This window comes from Oncorhynchus tshawytscha, linkage group LG33 (assembly GCF_018296145.1).
Source record: "Oncorhynchus tshawytscha isolate Ot180627B linkage group LG33, Otsh_v2.0, whole genome shotgun sequence".
NCBI lineage: Eukaryota > Metazoa > Chordata > Actinopteri > Salmoniformes > Salmonidae > Oncorhynchus > Oncorhynchus tshawytscha.
The window spans coordinates 6,763,212-6,786,266 of NC_056461.1; the positions used below are offsets into that span (position 1 = coordinate 6,763,212).

General features: G+C 41.4%; 1 protein-coding gene across 1 annotated transcript in view; it reads left to right on the plus strand.

Moving 5' to 3' along the window:
• The window catches only part of LOC112230803 (synaptic vesicle glycoprotein 2C-like), a 76,010-nt gene that overhangs the window by 28,772 nt on the left and 24,183 nt on the right, over positions 1-23,055 (plus strand). The window contains exon 3 of the mRNA XM_042311386.1: positions 12,618-12,798. Coding sequence (XP_042167320.1) covers positions 12,618-12,798 — 181 coding nt within the window. The remainder of the gene's footprint in view (positions 1-12,617; positions 12,799-23,055) is intronic.

The following is a 23,055-nucleotide window of genomic DNA, read 5'->3' on the forward strand; positions in this document are numbered from 1 at the left end:
GGCTTTTTACGTGAGTGTTGATGCTGTCCTGTGATAAGCAGTGCCCACTTTGTCGTATCACAGATCTGGGGAAGGGTACCAAAAACATTCTCTAGCATTGAAGGTCCCCAGGAACAAAGTGGCCTCCATCATTCTTAAATGGAAGAAGTTTGTTCGGTCAGGGAGGTGACCAAGAACTTGATTGTCACTCTGACAGAGCTCCAAAGTTCCTCTGTGGAGATGGGAGAACCTTCCAGAAGTACAACCCTCTCTGTAGCACTCCACCAATCAGGCCTTTATGGTAGAGTGGCCAGAGAGCTCCTTGATGAAAACCTGCTCCAGAGCACTCAGCACACAGCCAAGACAACACAGGAGTGGCTTCCGGACTTGAACCCGATCGAACATCTCTGGAGAGACTTGAAAATAGCTGTGCAGAGACGCTCCCCATCTCACCTGACAGAGCTTAAGAGGATCTGCAGAGAAGAATGGGAGAAACTCTTCAAATACATGTGTGCCAAGCTTGTAGGGTCATACACAAGAAGACTCAAGGATGTAATCGCTGCCAAACATGCTTCAACAAAGTACTGTGTAAAGGGTCTGAATATTTATGTAAATGTTATATTTCAGTTTCTAAACTTATTTTTGCTTTGTCATAATGGGGTATTCTGTGTAGATTGATCTGGATTTTTTCCCCAAACCATTTTAGAATAAGGCTGTAACGTAACAAAATGTGGAAAAAGTCAAGGGGTCTGAATACTTTCTGAATGCACTGTAAATCATGTAGCAGATATAGGATATGGTAGAAAGAGTATGTGGCCTTTTCTGTAGCCCACAGGCTGGAGATAAAATGTATGACAATGTAATGAGATGGACACTTTTTACATCATGCAGGTTTTTTCTCTGATCAAATAGCCTAACCTAAGACACGTTTTACATCAAATAGCTTCACCTAAATGACGCCCAATCAACAACAACAAAATGTGTTGTCACGATAACCAACAACATATCTTAAAAACAGGACAGGTCAAAGTAAAATGGACAATATGGAATGAACAATCACAACTGTTGTCCAGGAGTTTCACCCCTTGTCAAGTTTGTATCTGTACATTTTTGACAAGCTGATAACAGCGTAAAAGAAATACTTTTGCATTTCCCACTGTGGAAACACTTTGCAAATAGGCTCACAATAACTCCTGATAAAGTTGGGTAGCTGATATTCAGAGCTTCATTAGCCAAATTGATAAGTCAGGACTAACAAAGCATTTGCAACAGCCTGTTTTACAAATGGTGGGCCTACCACAATGATGGGTATTCATAAAATTCCATTGTGGGCCAACATGGTAGGCTACACCCCAGTAAGCAAGAGGCGATGTCTTTTGGACATCTTTTTTTGTTTGTTTTTTATAAACGGTAGGCTTACCACATACTGTAGATGGGCATTCATAACATTCAATTTCACCTCAGTTAGCATGGACTGACGCCAATGCCTTTTTAATGTTTGTTTTTTATAAACGGTTGGCTTACCACATACTGTAGATGGGCATTCATAACACCTCAGTTAGCATGGACTGACGCCAATGCCTTTTTAATGTTTGTTTTTTATAAACGGTCGGCTTACCACATACTGTAGATGGGCATTCATAACACCTCAGTTAGCATGGACTGACGCCAATGCCTTTTTAATGTTTGTTTTTTATAAACGGTCGGCTTACCACATAATGTAGATGGGCATTCATAACACCTCAGTTAGCATGGACTGACGCCAATGCCTTTTTAATGTTTGTTTTTTTGGTGTAGTTCGGACTGGCCTTGATTTCCACTTTCATGGACATTGGTTTTTGGTCCGGTCCAGACCAAATCTGAAACAATCATAGACCTCTATTTTTGGTTCAGATTTAGTTCATTCTGGACAGCCTTGATTTGTAGTATTTTCAAGTATATTTTCAATTTCCACATTCAGAAAAAAATAAGCGTGATTTCAAACATCCGGAAAAGACATATTTTCAACGTCTGGAAAAGACATATTTTCAACGTCTGGAAAAGACATATTTTCAACGTCTGGAAAAGACATATTTTCAACGTCTGGAAAAGACATATTTTCAACGTCTGGAAAAGACATATTTTCAACGTCTGGAAAATACATATTTTCAACGTGCGGAAAATTCATATTTTAAATTTTTCGTCCCGAACTGAAAATTAACCTGATTTCAACGTCCACAAATTACATATTTTCAATGTTCGGAAAATATGCCTTTTCACCTTTCATTCAGAACCTAAATTGAACCTAACTTCAACGCCTTTTCAGTCTTTTAGACGTCTTTCTTTCTTTATCTTTCTTAATGGGACTATTCTAGTTTTGCAGGGGAGCAGTTTTTGGTCTCACCTAGGGCTGCAGAATGGCAAGGGCCGGCCCTGGGCCTATTTATTGTCTATTTTTTTATGAATCATGGGTTGAATTGAGACAATAGCTGTTGATGACTTTGCAAATGCTACATGGTCTTAAATAGCATCATTGATGATATATGAGTGATAAAATATGGTCACATTTAATTTTCTCTGTTAAACCTACCTTTTGGAATGACTTTCATAGCAACAGTAAATATATTTAGTGGAGTTCTCTCAACATTTACTCTCATGATTGCACATTGTCAGAGACAAGTATCATAGCTAAGCATCATAGCTAAGCTAAACATTGCTCTATATAGATCAATTTAGCGGTGAAGATCTGGTGATACTTTAAAGGTACAAATTCAACATATTTTATCCAATATGTTGGATAAAATATGTTAAAATGTGGTTACCATGATGACATAATCCTGTGGGTGAAATTCCACTCTCAAAACAGCAGTTGATCATTTTTTCAAATCCAAGGTATTTTCCACTTAGATTTCACATCACAATACATTGACAGAAATGCTAGCAGTTTGTGCTGAGATACAGAGGAACTGGTGCCTTAACCAGTCCTCTTACAGACCAAACACTTTAGAGTGTGTGTGTGTGTGTGTGTGTGTGTGTGTGTGTGTGTGTGTGTGTGTGTGTGTGTGTGTGTGTGTGTGTGTGTGTGTGTGTATGTGTGTGTAGAGGCCTTGTGGCCCTGAAATAGCCCTCTGGTACAGTGTTTGTCTTATAGCCCAGCCTCATCATGGCTCTATATGAAGGTCATCCACACTGTTAGTGGAGAAGGGCTCCTAATTGACTGTCTGGTTAAGGAGAGAGAGAGAGAGAGATGGGGGTCGGAAGAGAGAGAGGGAGACAGTCTGAGAGAGAGAGAGAGAGAGAGAGAAAGAGAGACAGTCAGAGAGAGACGGAGAGAGTGAGAGCGAGGGAAGACAGGATAAAAATGATAAAAAAGAGTCACACAGACATTCAACCAGGCCCAGCCCAGGCCAGTGGTCTCACTCCAAGGGTTGTTTGATTTTACTAAGCATTTTTCTCTCTGGCATTTCCAATTCAGACAAGTGTTATAGTTCTGCAATGGCTGGTCAGAGACAAAGAAAGGCATGATTGACTCCAACAAGAAAACACTTCAGCTTTTCTTTTCCCTGCTTTCCTTCATTGTCTCCATCCATTCCCACCCTTCTCTCTTTGTGCTACCTCCCACCCTTCATCCCTTTTATCTCTTCCTCTTTTTATCCCACGTCCTCTTCATTTACATCCCCCTCTCTCTCCCTCCCTCTCTGTGTCTCTCACTGCTATTAGGTGATTGTGAGGGTGAGATATTACTGTGAGGTAGTATAATCTCTATGGTATTGTGTTTCTCTCTGCAGTTTAGCCGTGCTTAGCTGGCTCAGTTAAACCCGCTTGACTGAGGAAGAACAGGGAGGAGGAGGAGGAGGAGAGAGCAGGAGACTACAGTTGAGCCTACCTCCCTACGAAACACTCTGAGACACTTCAAATCTCTCCTCCTCTCCTCCTGTCTTCATTCCTCCTCTCCCTCCAACTATCTTCTCTGTGTTCTGTTGAAGGTTTGACTCAGGGTCAGTGGATAGACACAGCAGGGTTTGGCAGAGCATGATTGGAGATTTGTGTGTCTGTGTGTGCGTGTGTCTGCGTGCGCGTGCCTGTGTGTGTCTGTGTGTGTTAATCAACACAACGGGGTGATAAATTGGCTGAACTGGAGCCATGAGGTCAACCAATTAAAGCATACAGGGATAAAGCACCAACGCCGTGCGTGTGTCTGTGTGTGTTGTCTGTGTGTGTGTGTGTGTGTGTGTGTGTGTGTGTGTGTGTGTGTGTGTGTGTGTGTGTGTGTGTGTGTGTGTGTTTGTGAAATGGATGGGTTAAGCTGAAAATACTGACAGACACAAACCAGCTCACAGTCTGATGTCAAGTGTTCTGTCCACCCTGGCCTGCCCCCTCCTGTCAGTAGACAAGTGAAGACTGGGGGCTGCAGGCAGGCAGGAGGCAGGATGCTAATACAAGTGTCTGCCTCAACATGATAATGGACTGCTTTGTTTCCTGACAGGCCTCCTGTCTCTCTCGCTCTCTGTGTGTGTGTGTGTGTGTGTGTGTGTGTGTGTGTGTGTGTGTGTGTGTGTGTGTGTGTGTGTGTGTGTGTGTGTGTGTGTGTGTGTGTGTGTGAGTGTGTGTGTGTGTGTGAGTGTGTGAGTGAGTGAGTGAGTGTGAGGAGTGAGTGAGTGAGTGAGTGAGAGTGAGTGAGTGAGTGAGTGAGTGAGTGAGTGAGTGAGTGTAATACTGGCATTTTCTCAAATGAATCAGAATCAAAAGTCACTGAACCAAAATATAAATGCAACATGTAAATTGTTGGTCCCAGTTTCATGAGCTGAAATAAAAGATCCAAGAAATGTTCCATACGCACAGAAAGCTTTTTTGTGCACAAATTTGTTTACATCCCTGTCAGTGAGCCTTTCTCCTTTGCCAAGATAATCCATCCACCTGACAGGCATATCAAGAAGCTGATTAAACAGCATAATCATTACACAGGTGCACCTTGTGCTGGGGACAATAAAAGGCCACTCCAAAATGTGCAGTTTTGTCACACAACACAATGCCACAGATGTATCCAGTTTTGTGGGATTGTGTGCAATTGGCAATTTGACTGCAGGAACGTCCACCAGAGCTGTTGCCAGAGAATTTAATGTTAATGTTCATTTCAGTCGTTTTAGAGAATTTGGCAGTACGTCCAACTGGCCGCACAACCGCAGACCACTTGTAACCACGCCAGCCCAGGACCGCCACATCTGGCTTCTTCACCTGCGGGATCGTCTGAGACCAGCCAACCGGACAGCTGAAACTGTGGGTTTGCACAACCGAAGAACAAACAAACTGTTGCACAAAAAAACTGTCAGCAACCGTCTCAGGGATGTTCATCTGCTCGGCTTCCTCACCAGGGTCTTGATCTGACTGCAGTTTGGTGTGGTAACCAACTTCAGTGGGCAAATGCTCATCTTCGGTGGCCACTTGCACACTGGAGAAGTGTGCTCTTCACGGATGAATCCCAGTTTTAACTGTTCTGGGCAGTATGGTGCCGTGTGGGCGAGCGGTTTGCTGATGTCAACGCTGTGAACAGAGTGCCCCATGGTGGCGGTGGAGTTATGGTATTGGCAGGCATAATCTTCGGACAACAAACATAATATAATTTTATCAATGGCAATTTGAATGCACAGAGATCCTGATTCTGAGGCTCATTGTCGTGTCATTCATCTACCGCCATCACCTCATGTTTCAGTATGATAATGCACGGCCCTATGTCTCACGGATCTGTACACAATTCCTGGAAGCTGAAAATGTCCCAGTTCTTCCACGGCCTGCATACTCACCAGACATGTCACCCATTGAGCACGTTTGGGATGCTCTGTATCGACGTGTACGACAACGTGTTCCAGTTCTTACAATTTCCAGCAACTTCGCACAGCCATTGAAGAGGAGTGGGACGACATTCCACAGGCCACAGTCAATAGCCTGATCAACGCTATGTCGCGCTGCATGAGGCAAATGGTGGTCACACCAGATACTGACTGGTTTTCTGATCCACGTCACTACCTTTTTTAAAGCTATCTCTGACCAACAGATGCATATCTGTATTCCCAGTCATGTGACATCCATAGATTAGGGCCTCATTTATTTATTTAAATTGACTGATTTCCTTATGTGAACTGTGACTCTATATTTTTGTTCGTGTCATTTAGAACAGTTGTAAGATGATACAACTGTTTTCCTTCTCTATACCATTCTAATATTCCTTGTAGTAGATGCTCTCAGACAGACCTGTCAATCAAACGTCAACCTCCGGGGATTCCCTGAATCTTGGGGGAATCCCTAAAGATACCCCCGGAATGTACCCAATGTTCCAGTTCCGGAATTACTCAGCTGTTTCTCTCTGTTGTCGCCCCTTCTCTCCTGTTCTCCATTCCTCCTCTCTCATCCTCTCCTCCTTTCCTTTTTATCCTCTCATCCGTGCTGAGAGTGTAGTGGCAGAGGAGCGTAGCGTGGACGGGGAATTATGCTTACACATAAGAGCTAATTACCATAGAGACAAACCCACCGCGCCGCTCCCCGCTTGACGCTTACTGCTCCCGTCTCGTCTGGCGGAGATAACAGCAGCAGCATAACAGCAGCAGCAGCAGCTAAAGTTGAGTTAGTGAAGTATTCCCTCTGGGTTGGAGGCAGAGCTGCACACTGTGCCGTACCGTTGGAGAGGAGAGAAAAGATAAGAGAGTCTGCAGAAATATCTCTCTAAAGTCTATGATTAGTTTCTAATTCAGTTGGACTAAATGCAGCTTTATTTGATGAATGCTTACTACGCAGTCATTTGTAATTGAAGTCAACTCTGAAACGGTGTTTGTGTGTCTGTGTATGAATCACATCGTCTGGATGTGAGGGTTTAGATTGGATTAGGATCCCTTTTAGTCCTCGTTTGGACTGATCTTCCAGGAGTCTTTAAACACTAAAATACAATTTATTAGACGATCACATTTTCACATATAACACACTGTTACAAACAGACATAATACACGGACATATTGACCAGATAAACACTCTAACAATCTGAAAAGATAGGTTGATTCCTTCATCTACCATAGTCCTGCACAACCTTCCAATGTATTACATTTAAATGGTTTCAAAGTATTATTTGAATTTATATATTGAAAGGCTTCTGGTTTGCTCTGATAAATTATTCAATTTCTTTATTAGTCTGAATCGAAATGTTATTTGGCCTATTTTTATTTTCCGTCTGGATAACACAGATGGTGGACAGTCTATTCCTAGTATTGACTGAATGACTGTCTCTTACCCACTGAATACTGTTGTGAACAGAGTTTGGCCGTATATTATGGTGTAAAATAGACATGTTTTCTTCTTCAATCATCTTGTCGATTAATGACCACCCAAGAGCATTGTGCAGGACTACAACAGAAGAACCACATCTCCACCTTCAAAACAATCCTTGCTGCTTTGTTCTGTACTATCTGCATCCTCCTAATTTAACTTGCTGATGCATTTTCCCAGAACACAGAACAATAGTTCACCTGACTCCCAATGAATGCTTTGAGACGACCACGATAAGAAGCTGTCTAGCTGCACTCCTAGTAGTCTGGCTTCTGCCACTTCCTCAGGTTGTACTTCCTCCCCCATGCTTAATTGTATCCCATGCTGTGTTGGCCTTTTTCTGGTGGAACAGGCCAACATAACCTTGGTTTTTATGGTGTTCAGAACAAGTTTGTTCCCCTGCAAACCCGCTCCCTGATATTTCCCAGCTCTACTTGTAGATCTTGCTGTACCTGTTGAACCGATTGTATTGCTGTAGGAATTGCAGTATCATCTGCAAATATAGTAGCTTGAGCTTCAAGGTCGTTGGTGTACTAAGTAAAGAAGTGGCCCAAGGCAGCTCCCCTGCAGTATGTCAGTTATATATGACTGTATCCAATTCAATGCTGCCTCCTTAAAACCATAATGCATTCATTTTCTCAAAATGATTTCATGATCCACTAAATCAAATGCTGCACTGAAATCTAAAAATAGTACACCCACAAACCTGCCACTATCCATAGCATTGAGCCACTGGTCGGTCATGTCAACCAATGCAGTGGTAGTGGAATGGGTTGTGCGATAAGCATGCTGATCGGCTGTGATCAGATCCTTTTTCTCCGTGACTTCCTATATTTGTCTCCTCACAATACCCTCCGATATCTCACCGAGTGAAGGGAGTAGACTGATTGGTCGACTATGGGCAGGAGTAATGGGTTCAGGATTGGACACAGTTTAGCATGCTTCCATACATTTGGAAATGTCCCCTTTTCCAGTGACCAACTAAATATGTATTTCAGTGGAGCTGCAATCTGGGGAGCAGCACAGCGATGTAAAACATTGTCCATAAGATCATAACCTGTAGATTTACCATGACTTCAATAGGTTTCACACCACCTCTACTGACAGCATTTGTAGACTAAAAGAGCAGTTTTTTTGTGCTCATAATATGATCATCTATCCATTGGGCAATAGCTTGTTTGGAGGAATGGGTGTTCACAGTATCGCTCAGTAAATACATGTTCTTTGTAGAAAATCTTGTTCTGCCGTCAACCTCCACACTAGATGGACATGATGAAATAGATGTACCAAGCAAGCCCTTCACTGTATTCTATACCTTTTTTTGAATACCTTTTACAACAATAAAAGCATTTTTGTTCAAAAAATATGTCTTCTGATTTAATTTAACTACATAATTGCGTAGTGTTCTATAATTCTGTTAATCAATTTCTAGTTTAAATTTGGCTGCTAAGACAATTTTCCATATTTCTTTGAGAAAATGCCTCACCCAGTTGATCATCAATCCATGGAGATGGACGAGCCCCAACTGTACTCTTTCTGGCATTATGGTCCATTACCTCAGTGAGCAAATCAATAAAACATCCTGTAGCGTGATTTAAATCATCCTCTAGATAAATCGGCTCCCAGGGTACAGCAGGCAAATCATTTAGAAATAGCTCATGATTAAATGTCTTAACATTTCTCTTGACCACAAACCTTGGGGGTGTCTTTGCAACCTTGGTGTTCTTGGTTATGGTCACAATGTTATGGTCTGTCCAGCCCACTGGCATTGATCTGACTTTTAAGCATTAAGCAAAGGTATATTACAGAAGATAAGATCCATGCACGTGTCCGAACTGTGACCTAACTTAGTTGATGATCTAGTAGTATCATTAACCTGTTGTTTCAAACCACAACTCCTGGCACATCTCATCAATTTAGTTCTATTTGAATTATTATGATCCTTCCAATTTATATTAAAATCACCCAAGATAAATACATCTATGTTACTATCTGTGGCCCGGTCAAACCCAGTGCATAAGTCATCCAGATAGGACACCTTAGAGCTAGGAGGTCTATACACACATCCTACCAATATGGCTGCCACTATTTGACATACATTAAAGTCACCCCTCCTCTTAAAAGGTGTGTTTCTGAGTTCTCTGCTCTTCGCCATTTCCTTTTTGCTTAAAATGTTCAAAACAGTTGGCCTTACCCATTCTCTGGAGAAAGTGACATTACGCACAACGTCAGTGGGCAGTTTCAGTTGAGTTGACCTCGGGTCTCAGACTGTGTCCTCACAGCTTCTGCCGTTGTCGTTCTCTGGTATCCCTGAAAAGATGAGATTGTCCCACATTGATCGACACTGTACATCAAGCAAGGTTTCGTTAAGTTGTTTGTTCTCCCTTTGCGCCACCTCCACTGTGCCATGTACAGAGTCTACAGAACCTTTCAGCTCCGTGTTCTCTTTCCTTAGATCATCAATCTGGCATTGGCTGAATTCTCGACTGGCACATAATGCATTGATGTCCTCTCGTAGTATATCCAATATATCAAGTTTGGCAAGCCTTTCATTGATGGATTTCAGCAAGTCAGCATCCATATCCGTAAACCTCTCTCCAACCTCCTGATTTGCTGTCGTTAGACTCTAGTTCCGATTCTTCTCTGAGATTTTTGATTGCACAAAACTATTAAGAAAGCAAAGCAACTCTGGATCATTCATGCTGTTGGGTGGAGATATATAGTGTACATGTGTGGGTAAGGGGTAAAGGCTGAGGTGTCACTGTGGGAAAGTTTCAAATGACAACCTATTTTGTTCCAGGAATAAGGAATATAGGGTATCATTTGGGATGCAGTCTGAGGTTCTACAACACCGTGACCCCTGGTTGAACCCTATAGGAAATCACCTCTTCTGGAAAAGGTTGTTTACTATACTCTCCCCTCTCTCCAATTCACTTTTCCCTCCTCCTCACCCCAACCCCCCCCCACCCCCACCCCTTTATGACGGATACCAGCCCAGCTGTGGGGAGTCATAAAGTAAATGAGGTGTTGTTGGCCGATACCATGGACTGTGTCTCGGCATTGCTCCCGAGTGGCACAGCGGTCTAAAGCACTGCATCTCAGTGCTAGAGGTGTCAATAGAGACTGGTTCGATTCCAGGCTGTATCACAACCGACCGTAATTGGTAGTCCCATACGGCGGTGCACAATTGGCCCAGCGTTGTCCGGGTTACGGTTTGGCCGGGGTAGGCCATCTTTGTAAATAAGAATTTGTTCTTAACTGACTTGCCTAGTTAAAAAAAAATTAAACCAGAGAGGGGCTGGGCTCTGGGCTTCCCGGCAGCGATGAGGCACAGCATCTGTGTACGGTCGCCTCTCCCCATAAACACAGATTAGCATTTTTATAAGCATATCTAGACTCTGGCTGAGTGAAGTGGATTATTTACTGCCCCCCACCCGCCTCCATTTCCCAGTGTCCACTGGGACTGGAAGAGAGATCACACTTACTTCTTGTGGAAAAACAACCTTATCTGATAGTTTATAGGTCAGTCAACGCTCGCTTATCAAATGCTGTGGTCAGAACATAGTACCGTTGAAATTGAGGCTTCCATAGTGAGGTTCAGTTGGTGTTTAGGCTTCCATAGTGAGGTTCAGTTGGTGTTTAGGCTTCCATAGTGAGGTTCAGTTAGTGTTGAGGCTTCCATAGTGAGGTTCAGTTAGTGTTGAGGCTTCCATAGTGAGGTTCAGTTAGTGTTGAGTCTTCCATAGTGAGGTTCAGTTAGTGTTGAGTCTTCCATAGTGAGGTTCAGTTAGTGTTGAGTCTTCCATAGTGAGGTTCAGTTAGTGTTGAGTCTTCCATAGTGAGGTTCAGTTAGTGTTGAGTCTTCCATAGTGAGGTTCAGTTAGTGAGGTTTAGTTAGTGTTGAGTCTTCCATAGTGAGGTTCAGTTAGTGTTGAGTCTTCCATAGTGAGGTTCAGTTAGTGTTGAGGCTTGCATAGTGAGGTTCAGTTAGTGTTGAGGCTTCCATAGTGAGGTTCAGTTAGTGTTGAGGCTTCCATAGTGAGGTTCAGTTAGTGAGGTTTAGTTAGTGTTGAGGCTTCCATAGTGAGGTTCAGTTAGTGTTGAGTCTTCCATAGTGAGGTTCAGTTAGTGTTGAGGCTTCCATAGTGAGGTTCAGTTAGTGTTGAGGCTTCCATAGTGAGGTTCAGTTAGTGTTGAGGCTTCCATAGTGAGGTTCAGTTAGTGTTGAGTCTTCCATAGTGAGGTTCAGTTAGTGAGGTTTAGTTAGTGTTGAGGCTTCCATAGTGAGGTTCAGTTAGTGTTTAGGCTTCCATAGTTAGTGTTGAGGCTTCCATAGTGAGGTTCAGTTAGTGTTGAGGCTTCCATAGTGAGGTTCAGTTAGTGTTTAGGCTTCCATAGTGAGGTTCAGTTAGTGTTGAGGCTTCCATAGTGAGGTTCAGTTAGTGTTGAGGCTTCCATAGTGAGGTTCAGTTAGTGTTGAGGCTTCCATAGTGAGGTTCAGTTAGTGTTGAGGCTTCCATAGTGAGGTTCAGTTAGTGTTGAGGCTTCCATAATGAGGTTCAGTTAGTGTTGAGGCTTCCATAGTGAGGTTCAGTTAGTGAGGTTTAGTTAGTGTTGAGGCTTCCATAGTGAGGTTCAGTTAGTGTTGAGTCTTCCATAGTGAGGTTCAGTTAGTGTTGAGTCTTCCATAGTGAGGTTCAGTGTAGTGTTGAGGCTTCCATAGTGAGGTTCAGTTAGTGTTGAGGCTTCCATAGTGAGGTTCAGTTAGTGTTGAGGCTTCCATAGTGAGGTTCAGTTAGTGTTGAGGCTTCCATAGTGAGGTTCAGTTAGTGTTGAGTCTTCCATAGTGAGGTTCAGTTAGTGTTGTAGCTTCATGGCTGCCTCTGTGTTCTTTATTAAGTTTGTCTGTCTGCAGGTCCCCAGGCAAATCAGATCGATTGGATGTCTGTGACCCCTCAGTGGTTTATCAATGACTGGGAAATGACAAGCCTGGTTAAATCACATCACTCTTTCTGCTCTGGACTCTACTAATACAGTCAGACATGCAGCGATACTGATACAGTTGCTGTGTGTGAGACACACCGGCTTCTCTGTGTGTGACTGTGTGTGTGTCCTCCCTAGTCAGCAGTTTGCCTGAAAAGCCTTTTTGGTCCAGATGGTTCAGATCATTTTCAAGTGCTGCAAATCTAGAAGTGTCAAGTAAAAAGTTAACACTAAATACATTTTTTATTTTTTATTCTCTCTCCTTTTATCCAACCTAATTCTCTTCCCTCTCTTCCTGCCACCCACTCCCTCCCCCCCACCTCTCTCCCGCTGTCTTTTTCTTTCCATCTCCCTCCTCTCTGCAGGCAGTATAGTGTACCTGGGGATGATGATGGGGGCATTCTTCTGGGGGGGTCTGTCGGACAAGGTGGGCCGTAAACAGTGTCTGCTTATCGCTATGTCGGTCAACGGCTTCTTCTCCTTCCTCTCCTCCTTCGTCCAGGGGTACGGCATGTTCCTCTTCTGCCGCATGCTCTCCGGATTCGGGTGAGTGTTGTCTGATTTGTTCTGTTCTATTATATTCTATTATATTCTACTATTCTAAAATACTCTACTCTTCTCTACTGTACTCTACTCTGTTGTGTTCTTTTCTATTCCATTCTACTTTACTATACTATACTATAATATACACTGTTCTATTCTATTCTACTCTATTACAGTCCTTTATATTGTGGCTTCCCACTGTCTTGAAAAACAGTTCATTTCCCTTCGCTCTTCCAGAACACATTAAGTTCTACTAAATTGTTCTGGAATACTCTCCATCACCAATAGTCTTCCATGATGACATTGTGTTCTACTTGGTTGAGAGTCTCTCTATCACTAAATCTCTATATATCTCTATATCTCTCTCTAAATCTCTATATCTCTATATATTGCTATATTTATCTCTATATCTCTCTCTCTCTACAGTATATCTCTCTATATCTCTATCTCTCTCTTTATCTCTCTAAATCTCTCTATTTCTCTATTTCTCTATATCTCGATATCTCTCTCTATCTCCCTGTATCTCTATAGATCTCTCTATCTCTTTATCTCTCTATATACAGTGCCTTGCGAAAGTATTCGGCCCCCTTGAACTTTGCGACCTTTTGCGACATTTCAGGCTTCAAACATAAAGATATAAAACTGTATTTTTTTGTGAAGAATCAACAACAAGTGGGACACAATCATGAAGTGGAACGACATTTATTGGATAATAAAAAATTTTTTTAACAAATTAAAAACTGAAAAATTCGGCATGCAAAATTATTCAGCCCCCTTAAGTTAATACTTTGTAGCGCCACCTTTTGCTGCGATTACAGCTGTAAGTGGCTTGGGGTATGTCTCTATCAGTTTTGCACATCGAGAGACTGAAATTTTTTCCCATTCCTCCTTGCAAAACAGCTCGAGCTCAGTGAGGTTGGATGGAGAGCGTTTGAAGCCTGAAATGTGGCAAAAGGTCGCAAAGTTGAAGGGGGCCGAATACTTTCGCAAGGCACTGTATCTATATCGCTCTATATCTCCCTATGTCTCTCTATATCACCCCATGTCTCTCTATATCTCTCTATAGCTCTATATCTCTCTCTAGCTCTCTAAATCTCTATCTCTCTATATATTTATCTAATCTCCATCTCTCTCTATGTCTCTCTATATCTGTCTATATCTCTCTCTTTCTGTAACTCTATCTCTTTATATCTCTCTATATATCAATATCTCTATAAATCTCTCTAAATCTCTCTAAATCTCTCTATCTATCTATCTATCTATCTATCTATCTATCTATCTATCTATCTATCTATCTATCTATCTATCTATCTATCTATCTATCTATCTATCTATCTATCTATCTATCTATCTATCTATCTATCTATCTATCTATCTATCTATCTATCTATCTATCTATCTATCTATCTATCTATCTATCTATCTCTCTTTATCTCTCTGTCTCTATATCTCTCTATATCTCTCTATATGTCTGTATCTCTATATCTCTCTCTATCTATCTCTCTATATCTCTCTTTCTCTATATACCTCTCTATCTCGCTATATCTCTATATCTCTCTAAATCTCAATATCTCTCTATATCTCTATATCTCTCTATATCTCTAAATCTCTATATCTCTCTATCATCTCTCTTTATCTCTCTCTATATCTCTCTCTCTCTAATTCTCCCTCCCTTTCTCCTTGCCTCTACACTCATAGAAAAAAAGGTGATATCTAATACCTGAAAGGGTTTTTTGGCTGTCCCCACAGGAGAACCCTTTTTGGTTCCAAGTAGAACTCTTTTGAGGTCCATGTAGAACCCTTTCCATAGAGGTTTCTAACTGGAACATGTTACCAAAAAGGGTTATAACTGGAACCAAAAACAATTCCCCTATGGGGACAGCTAAAGAACCCTTCTGTAATCCTTTTCTCTAAGGGTGTAGTCCTCCAAAGTCAGAGAACAGGACAGGAGGTTTTTCTAACTGTCTGGCATCAGCCCATCCCCTGAGTGGGAGACAGAGAGAAACACAAATGTTAGCTAAACATTCACAGCAGACTAAATGTCCTTAAGTTTCTGTTTTATGACTGATTAAAAGTTGGTTCATAGGTCACAAGATGTGTCAGACTGTGACAGTGGAAAGAAAACAGTTTTTTTTGCCCTCAGTAAATAAAATAAAAAAACATTGCTAAGATGTATTGGTCAAAACTGAAGTCACATTGTCAAAACTCTTCACACAGTCAGCGAAACAGAAGTGTATGTGGACCAAAATTCTCCAAAAACCACATTCTCCAAAATCCATGAACTCTTTTCTCATTCAGACTCCACCACCTGCTAAACTATATATTTACAGCACTTGTTGTCAAATGCTAACACACTGTTTCCAAAACTGTTAAAAACACATTCAAAACATGTACTGACATTTTGAAATATATTGATTTGTTTAGTCTTTTTCAGTAGGATCCAAAGGTTGCCTCCCACAGGAGGGAGAGGCAAAATATTCTCAGATGCGCAGGAAATTGCCATTGTTGACATGGTAATTGGCAACAATAAAATAAAACTGTGGGAAATTCAGGACAAGGTGCTGGCAGGCAGACAATATCACTGTTGGGAATGTGAATACGGTCAGCACAACGACAATATCACTGTTGGGAATGTGAATACGGTCAGCACAACGACAATATCGCTGTTGGGAATGTGAATCAGCTGAAACTATAACTTATTTTCGGTCAGCACAACGACAATATCGCTGTTGGGAATGTGAATACGGTCAGCACAACGACAATATCGCTGTTGGGAATGTGAATACGGTCAGCACAACGACAATATCACTGTTGGGAATGTGAATACGGTCAGCACAACGACAATATCACTGTTGGGAATGTGAATACGGTCAGCACAACAACAATATCACTGTTGGGAATGTGAATACGGTCAGCACAACAACAATATCACTGTTGGGAATGTGAATACGGTCAGCACAACAACAATATCACTGTTGGGAATGTGAATACGGTCAGCACAACAACAATATCGCTGTTGGGAATGTGAATACGGTCAGCACAACAACAATATCACTGTTGGGAATGTGAATACGGTCTGCACAACAACAATATCACTGTTGGGAATGTGAATACGGTCAGCACAACAACAATATCACTGTTGGGAATGTGAATACGGTCAGCACAACAACAATATCACTGTTGGGAATGTGAATACGGTCAGCACAACAACAATATCACTGTTGGGAATGTGAATACGGTCAGCACAACAACAATATCACTGTTGGGAATGTGAATACGGTCTGCACAACAACAATATCACTGTTGGGAATGTGAATACGGTCAGCACAACGACAATATCACTGTTGGGAATGTGAATACGGTCAGCACAACGACAATATCACTGTTGGGAATGTGAATACGGTCAGCACAACAACAATATCACTGTTGGGAATGTGAATACGGTCAGCACAACGACAATATCACTGTTGGGAATGTGAATACGGTCAGCACAACGACAATATCACTGTTGGGAATGTGAATACGGTCAGCACAACAACAATATCACTGTTGGGAATGTGAATACGGTCAGCACAACGACAATATCACTGTTGGGAATGTGAATACGGTCAGCACAACGACAATATCACTGTTGGGAATGTGAATACGGTCAGCACAACGACAATATCACTGTTGGGAATGTGAATACGGTCTGCACAACGACAATGGCCAGAGTCCTAGAGAAACATACAATAGGATGAAGCAGTTGTACACTGTACCCTTTGAGAGAAACGGTGAACATGTGAAAGAACTCCGGTATCAATATGTCCAGCTAAGATGTCTGTTCAATAACCAAACAGGGCACAATACCCAGCTATGCATAATGTAAAGTCCTGTAAATCTGTGTATTTACTGTATTTTAGAGAGTAATGGAGATGACAGTATGTGCAGTTTGCCTGGCTTTCATCTTTGTGGATGAAGCTGGATTCAACCTGGCAAAAACATGCCGCAGGGTAAGAAATGTGATTGGACAGAGAGCAACCGTGGATGTCCCAGGCCAGAGAGGCGCTAACATCACCATGTGTGCAGCACTGTCCAATGATGTTAGCTGTTACACAAACCACTCATTGGCCCCTACAATTCAGAGAGGCTCATTTATTTTCTGGATGACCTGCATAATCGGCTTGTGCCAGCGGAGGAGAGAGGGGCAAGTAACTATCCCCCACAATGAAGGTAGAGGAATGTGGCATTCCACCACTCTGCTGCAGTCACAGACTGGCTTGCTGCACATCTCAGGATGTCAGTACTATTCCTGCCTCCACACTCCCCCCTTCCTAAACCCCATAGAGGAGTGTTTCTCTGCGTGGAGGTGGAAGGTTTATGACCAACATCCACATGACCAGATGTCCTCACTGGACATGAATGCAGGGTGTGGAGACATTCCAGAAGATACTTTCCAAGATGCATCGCCAGAGACGACAAAAGATGTGATGTTGATGAGAACTTGTGGCCAAATGCAGGAGAGAGGGAGAACTAGAACCCTCACAGTACTGTACAGTATGAGTGATTATACTAGACATGTTGATGAGAACTAGAACCCTCACAGTACTGTACAGTATGAGTGATTATACATGTTGATGAGAACTAGAACCCTCACAGTACTGTACAGTATGAGTGATTATACTATACATGTTGATGAGAACTAGAACCCTCACAGTACTGTACAGTATGAGTGATTATACTATACATGTTGATGAGAACTAGAACCCTCACAGTACTGTACAGTATGAGTGATTATACTAGACATGTTGATGAGAACTAGAACCCTCACAGTACTGTACAGTATGAGTGATTATACTAGACATGTTGATGAGAACTAGAACCCTCACAGTACTGTACAGTATGAGTGATTATACTAGACATGTTGATGAGAACTAGAACCCTCACAGTACTGTACAGTATGAGTGATTAGACATGTTGATGAGAACTAGAACCCTCACAGTACTGTACAGTATGAGTGATTATATTAGACATGTTGATGAGAACTAGAACCCTCACAGTACTGTACAGTATGAGTGATTATACATGTTGATGAGAACTAGAACCCTCACAGTACTGTACAGTATGAGTGATTATACTAGACATGTTGATGAGAACTAGAACCCTCACAGTACTGTACAGTATGAGTGATTATACTATACATGTTGATGAGAACTAGAACCCCCTCACAGTACTGTACAGTATGAGTGATTATACTAGACATGTTGATGAGAACTAGAACCCTCACAGTACTGTACAGTAGGAGTGATTATACTAGACATGTTGATGAGAACTAGAACCCTCACAGTACTGTACAGTATGAGTGATTATACTAGACATGTTGATGAGAACTAGAACCCTCACAGTACTGTACAGTATGAGTGATTAGACATGTTGATGAGAACTAGAACCCTCACAGTACTGTACAGTATGAGTGATTATACTAGACATGTTGATGAGAACTAGAACCCTCACAGTACTGTACAGTATGAGTGATTATACATGTTGATGAGAACTAGAACCCTCACAGTACTGTACAGTATGAGTGATTATACATGTTGATGAGAACTAGAACCCTCACAGTACTGTACAGTATGAGTGATTATATTATACATGTTGATGAGAACTAGAACCCTCACAGTACTGTACAGTATGAGTGATTATACTAGACATGTTGATGAGAACTAGATCCCTCACAGTACTATACAGTATGAGTGATTATATTATACATGTTGATGAGAACTAGAACCCTCACAGTACTGTACAGTATGAGTGATTATACTAGACATGTTGATGAGAACTAGAACCCTCACAGTACTGTACAGTATGAGTGATTATACATGTTGATGAGAACTAGAACCCTCACAGTACTGTACAGTATGAGTGATTATACTAGACATGTTGATGAGAACTAGAACCCTCACAGTACTGTACAGTATGAGTGATTATACATGTTGATGAGAACTAGAACCCTCACAGTACTGTACAGTATGAGTGATTATACATGTTGATGAGAACTAGAACCCTCACAGTACTGTACAGTATGAGTGATTATACATGTTGATGAGAACTAGAACCCTCACAGTACTGTACAGTATGAGTGATTATACATGTTGATGAGAACTAGAACCCTCACAGTACTGTACAGTATGAGTGATTATACTGTACATGTTGATGAGAACTAGAACCCTCACAGTACTGTACAGTAGGAGTGATTATACTAGACATGTTGATGAGAACTAGAACCCTCACAGTACTGTACAGTATGAGTGATTATACTAGACATGTTGATGAGAACTAGAACCCTCACAGTACTGTACAGTATGAGTGATTATACATGTTGATGAGAACTAGAACCCTCACAGTACTGTACAGTATGAGTGATTATACTATACATGTTGATGAGAACTAGAACCCTCACAGTACTGTACAGTATGAGTGATTATACATGTTGATGAGAACTAGAACCCTCACAGTACTGTACAGTATGAGTGATTATACATGTTGATGAGAACTAGAACCCTCACAGTACTGTACAGTATGAGTGATTATACATGTTGATGAGAACTAGAACCCTCACAGTACTGTACAGTATGAGTGATTATACTAGACATGTTGATGAGAACTAGAACCCTCACAGTACTGTACAGTATGAGTGATTATACATGTTGATGAGAACTAGAACCCTCACAATACTGTACAGTATGAGTGATTATACATGTTGATGAGAACTAGAACCCTCACAGTACTGTACAGTATGAGTGATTATACATGTTGATGAGAACTAGAACCCTCACAGTACTGTACAGTATGAGTGATTATACATGTTGATGAGAACTAGAACCCTCACAGTACTGTACAGTATGAGTGATTATACTAGACATGTTGATGAGAACTAGAACCCTCACAGTACTATACAGTATGAGTGATTATACATGTTGATGAGAACTAGAACCCTCACAGTACTGTACAGTATGAGTGATTATACTAGACATGTTGATGAGAACTAGAACCCTCACAGTACTGTACAGTATGAGTGATTATACATGTTGACGAGAACTAGAACCCTCACAGTACTGTACAGTATGAGTGTTATACTATACATGTTGATGAGAACTAGAACCCTCACAGTACTGTACAGTATGAGTGATTATACATGTTGATGAGAACTAGAACCCTCACAGTACTGTACAGTATGAGTGTTATACTAGACATGTTGATGAGAACTAGAACCCTCACAGTACTGTACAGTATGAGTGATTATACTAGACATGTTGATGAGAACTAGAACCCTCACAGTACTGTACAGTATGAGTGATTATACTAGACATGTTGATGAGAACTAGAACCCTCACAGTACTGTACAGTATGAGTGATTATACTAGACATGAGAACTAGAACCCTCACAGTACTATACAGTATGAGTGATTATACATGTTGATGAGAACTAGAACCCTCACAGTACTATACAGTATGAGTGATTATACATGTTGATGAGAACTAGAACCCTCACAGTACTGTACAGTATGAGTGATTATAATATACATGTTGATGAGAACTAGAACCCTCACAGTACTGTACAGTATGAGTGATTATACATGTTGATGAGAACTAGAACCCTCACAGTACTGTACAGTATGAGTGATTATATTATACATGTTGATGAGAACTAGAACCCTTTTTAAATTATTATTGCAGCCCTGGCATTTCAGGAAATTGTCTTTTGTTTCAACTTTTTATTTTTCACAATTAAATTACTGCATGCAAAGATATAGAACAAATGAAGGCTATTGACACAAATTGCTGCATTCCTGATTCATTCTTGATACATATACTTTAGTACAGTCAAAGTGATAAGGTGATATTCTTATTCTATAATGAAATACTGATTTATGTGAAAAATCATTCAAACTTCAAAGAGAAGTGTTTTTTAGGTTAGTGTGTTATGAGTGTTGCATGCTTTCTGAGTGAGAATGGTTGTCAGTGTTATGGTTGAACAAGCTTATTTTGAGACTTGTATGAAGTGTTTTGGTGGTTTGAGGGAGTTTTTGGAGGTGAGATTAGCTGTTTGGCCACAATGCATGTTGGTAATGCAGACTGAAGAGTTTTGAAAAAAGGGCTTCAGTATTGACCGGTGCTTGTTAGCGATTGAAGAAAACAGGAAACAAGAAAATGGAGACATAAATACAAAGTATAGACTTTTGCCAAATGGAAAGGAAGTCTGCAAAAAGATGAATAACCAGATATATAGAGACTTTGACAGACTATATGCCCTTTGCTCTTAGCTAATACACTCTCTGCACGATTAGCTGGTGATTGTTGCACATGATTATTCATAGCCTGTCCTGGCTCTCCGGTGGGTTTACATTGAAAGTAACTGTAATTGAATCTGAGACAGCACTGTTTCAACCTCAGGGGATTCATAAATCATAGGACTGTTTCTAAAGCATGTTTTCACTTGGACAGGGAAACACAATAGATTTACACTCAGCTGTGTGTGTGTGTGTGAGTGCATGTGTGTGTGTAAGCCTGTGTGGGTTGTGTGCACGTGTGTGTTCGTGCGTGTGTAACATAGACTTCACCTTACTGCAGCTCCACTCTACCAGACCTACTTATCGTCAATGTGTTCTAAAACAATACCTGTCTTTTATTTCCATGTTGATTTAAAGACTCTCCTCATCTCTTCAATAGCCACCAGCTGGTGGTTTCCACAACAATTTGCCTAGAATTGCTACACTTACAGGTAGCTTATACTCACTTCCACTCTATTCTCAATAAGACAGAGAAGAAAGTAACCGTCACGATCGTCGAAATTATTGGACCAAGGCGCAGCGTGCGTAGAGTTCCACATATTTTTAATTAACCGAAACTCGCCAAACAAAACGAGTACAATCGAAACGTGCCGCTACTGGTGTGCACACAGGCAACCAACTGTAGACAAGATACCACAAAACACAATGGGAAAAATGGCTACCTAAATATGATCCAACAATCAGAGACAACGATAAACAGCTGTCTCTGATTGGGAACCATGCCAGGCCAACAATAAATCATGAATCACCCAGATGACCCACCCTAGTCACTAACCAACAGAGAATAAACAGCTCTCTATGGTCAGGGCGCGACAGTAACTTTCAGGTTCACAAGACGAGTCTCCATTTGTTCCCTTCCCGAACAAACCCATCAGTAGAGACCCTAACAACAAAAGCAGCAGAAATAGACAGATAAACAGTGGTGGAAAAAGTACCCAATGATACTTCCGGAAAAATCGATATATACCTTACAATAGAAAATGACTCACGTAAAAGAGAGTCACCCAGTAAAATACGACTTGAGTAAAAGTATTTGGTTATAAATATACTCAAGTATCAAAAGTAAATGTAATTGCAAAAATATTGTCGTGGTAATTATTTTAATGAAAGGAGAGACTTTTAGAATTCTTCAAAACAATTATTTAATTACTGCAGTAATGGAGCTCGTCAACGACCCACCCGTAGGTGATTCGTGGAGAGCCCAACCACCAGGACTAAGCCACAGCATTTTATAGCAAAGTCCATCCTCCTGGATGTTCATGACAAACAACTGATGTGTGGAATGGGTCAAAAGGTTAGGATTTCTATGAAAGAAATGAATAATTCACAGGAGACAGTATCTGCTGTGAAGACTGTTCTAAATGTAAGGAAACCAGGATTTGGCCCCCCCCAAAATGAGGTTCCTCTCAACCCGAGCCATCTCTCCCTGGTAACTTCCATTATACAAACACCAATTCAACATGCTTCAAGAGGGCCACCATTGGTCCTGTTCCCAACAAAGCTAAGGTAACTGACCTAAATGACTATCGCCCCGTAGCACTCACTTCCGTCATCATGAAGTGCTTTGAGAGACTAGTCAAGGACCATATCACCTCCACCCTACCTGACACCCTAGACCCACTCCAATTTGCTTACCGCTCCAATAGGTCCACAGACAACGCAATCTCAACCACACTGCACACTGCCCTAAACCATCTGGACAAGAGGAATACCTATGTAAGAATGCTGTTCATCGACTACAGCACAGCATTTAACTCCATAGTACCCTCCAAACTCGTCATCAAGCTCGAGACCCTGCTGATCCTCAACACTGGGGCCCCACAAGGGTGCGTTCTCAGCCCTCTCCTGTACTCCCTGTTCACACATGACTGCGTGGCCATGCATGCCTCCAACTCAATCATCAAGTTTGCAGACGACACTACAGTGGTAG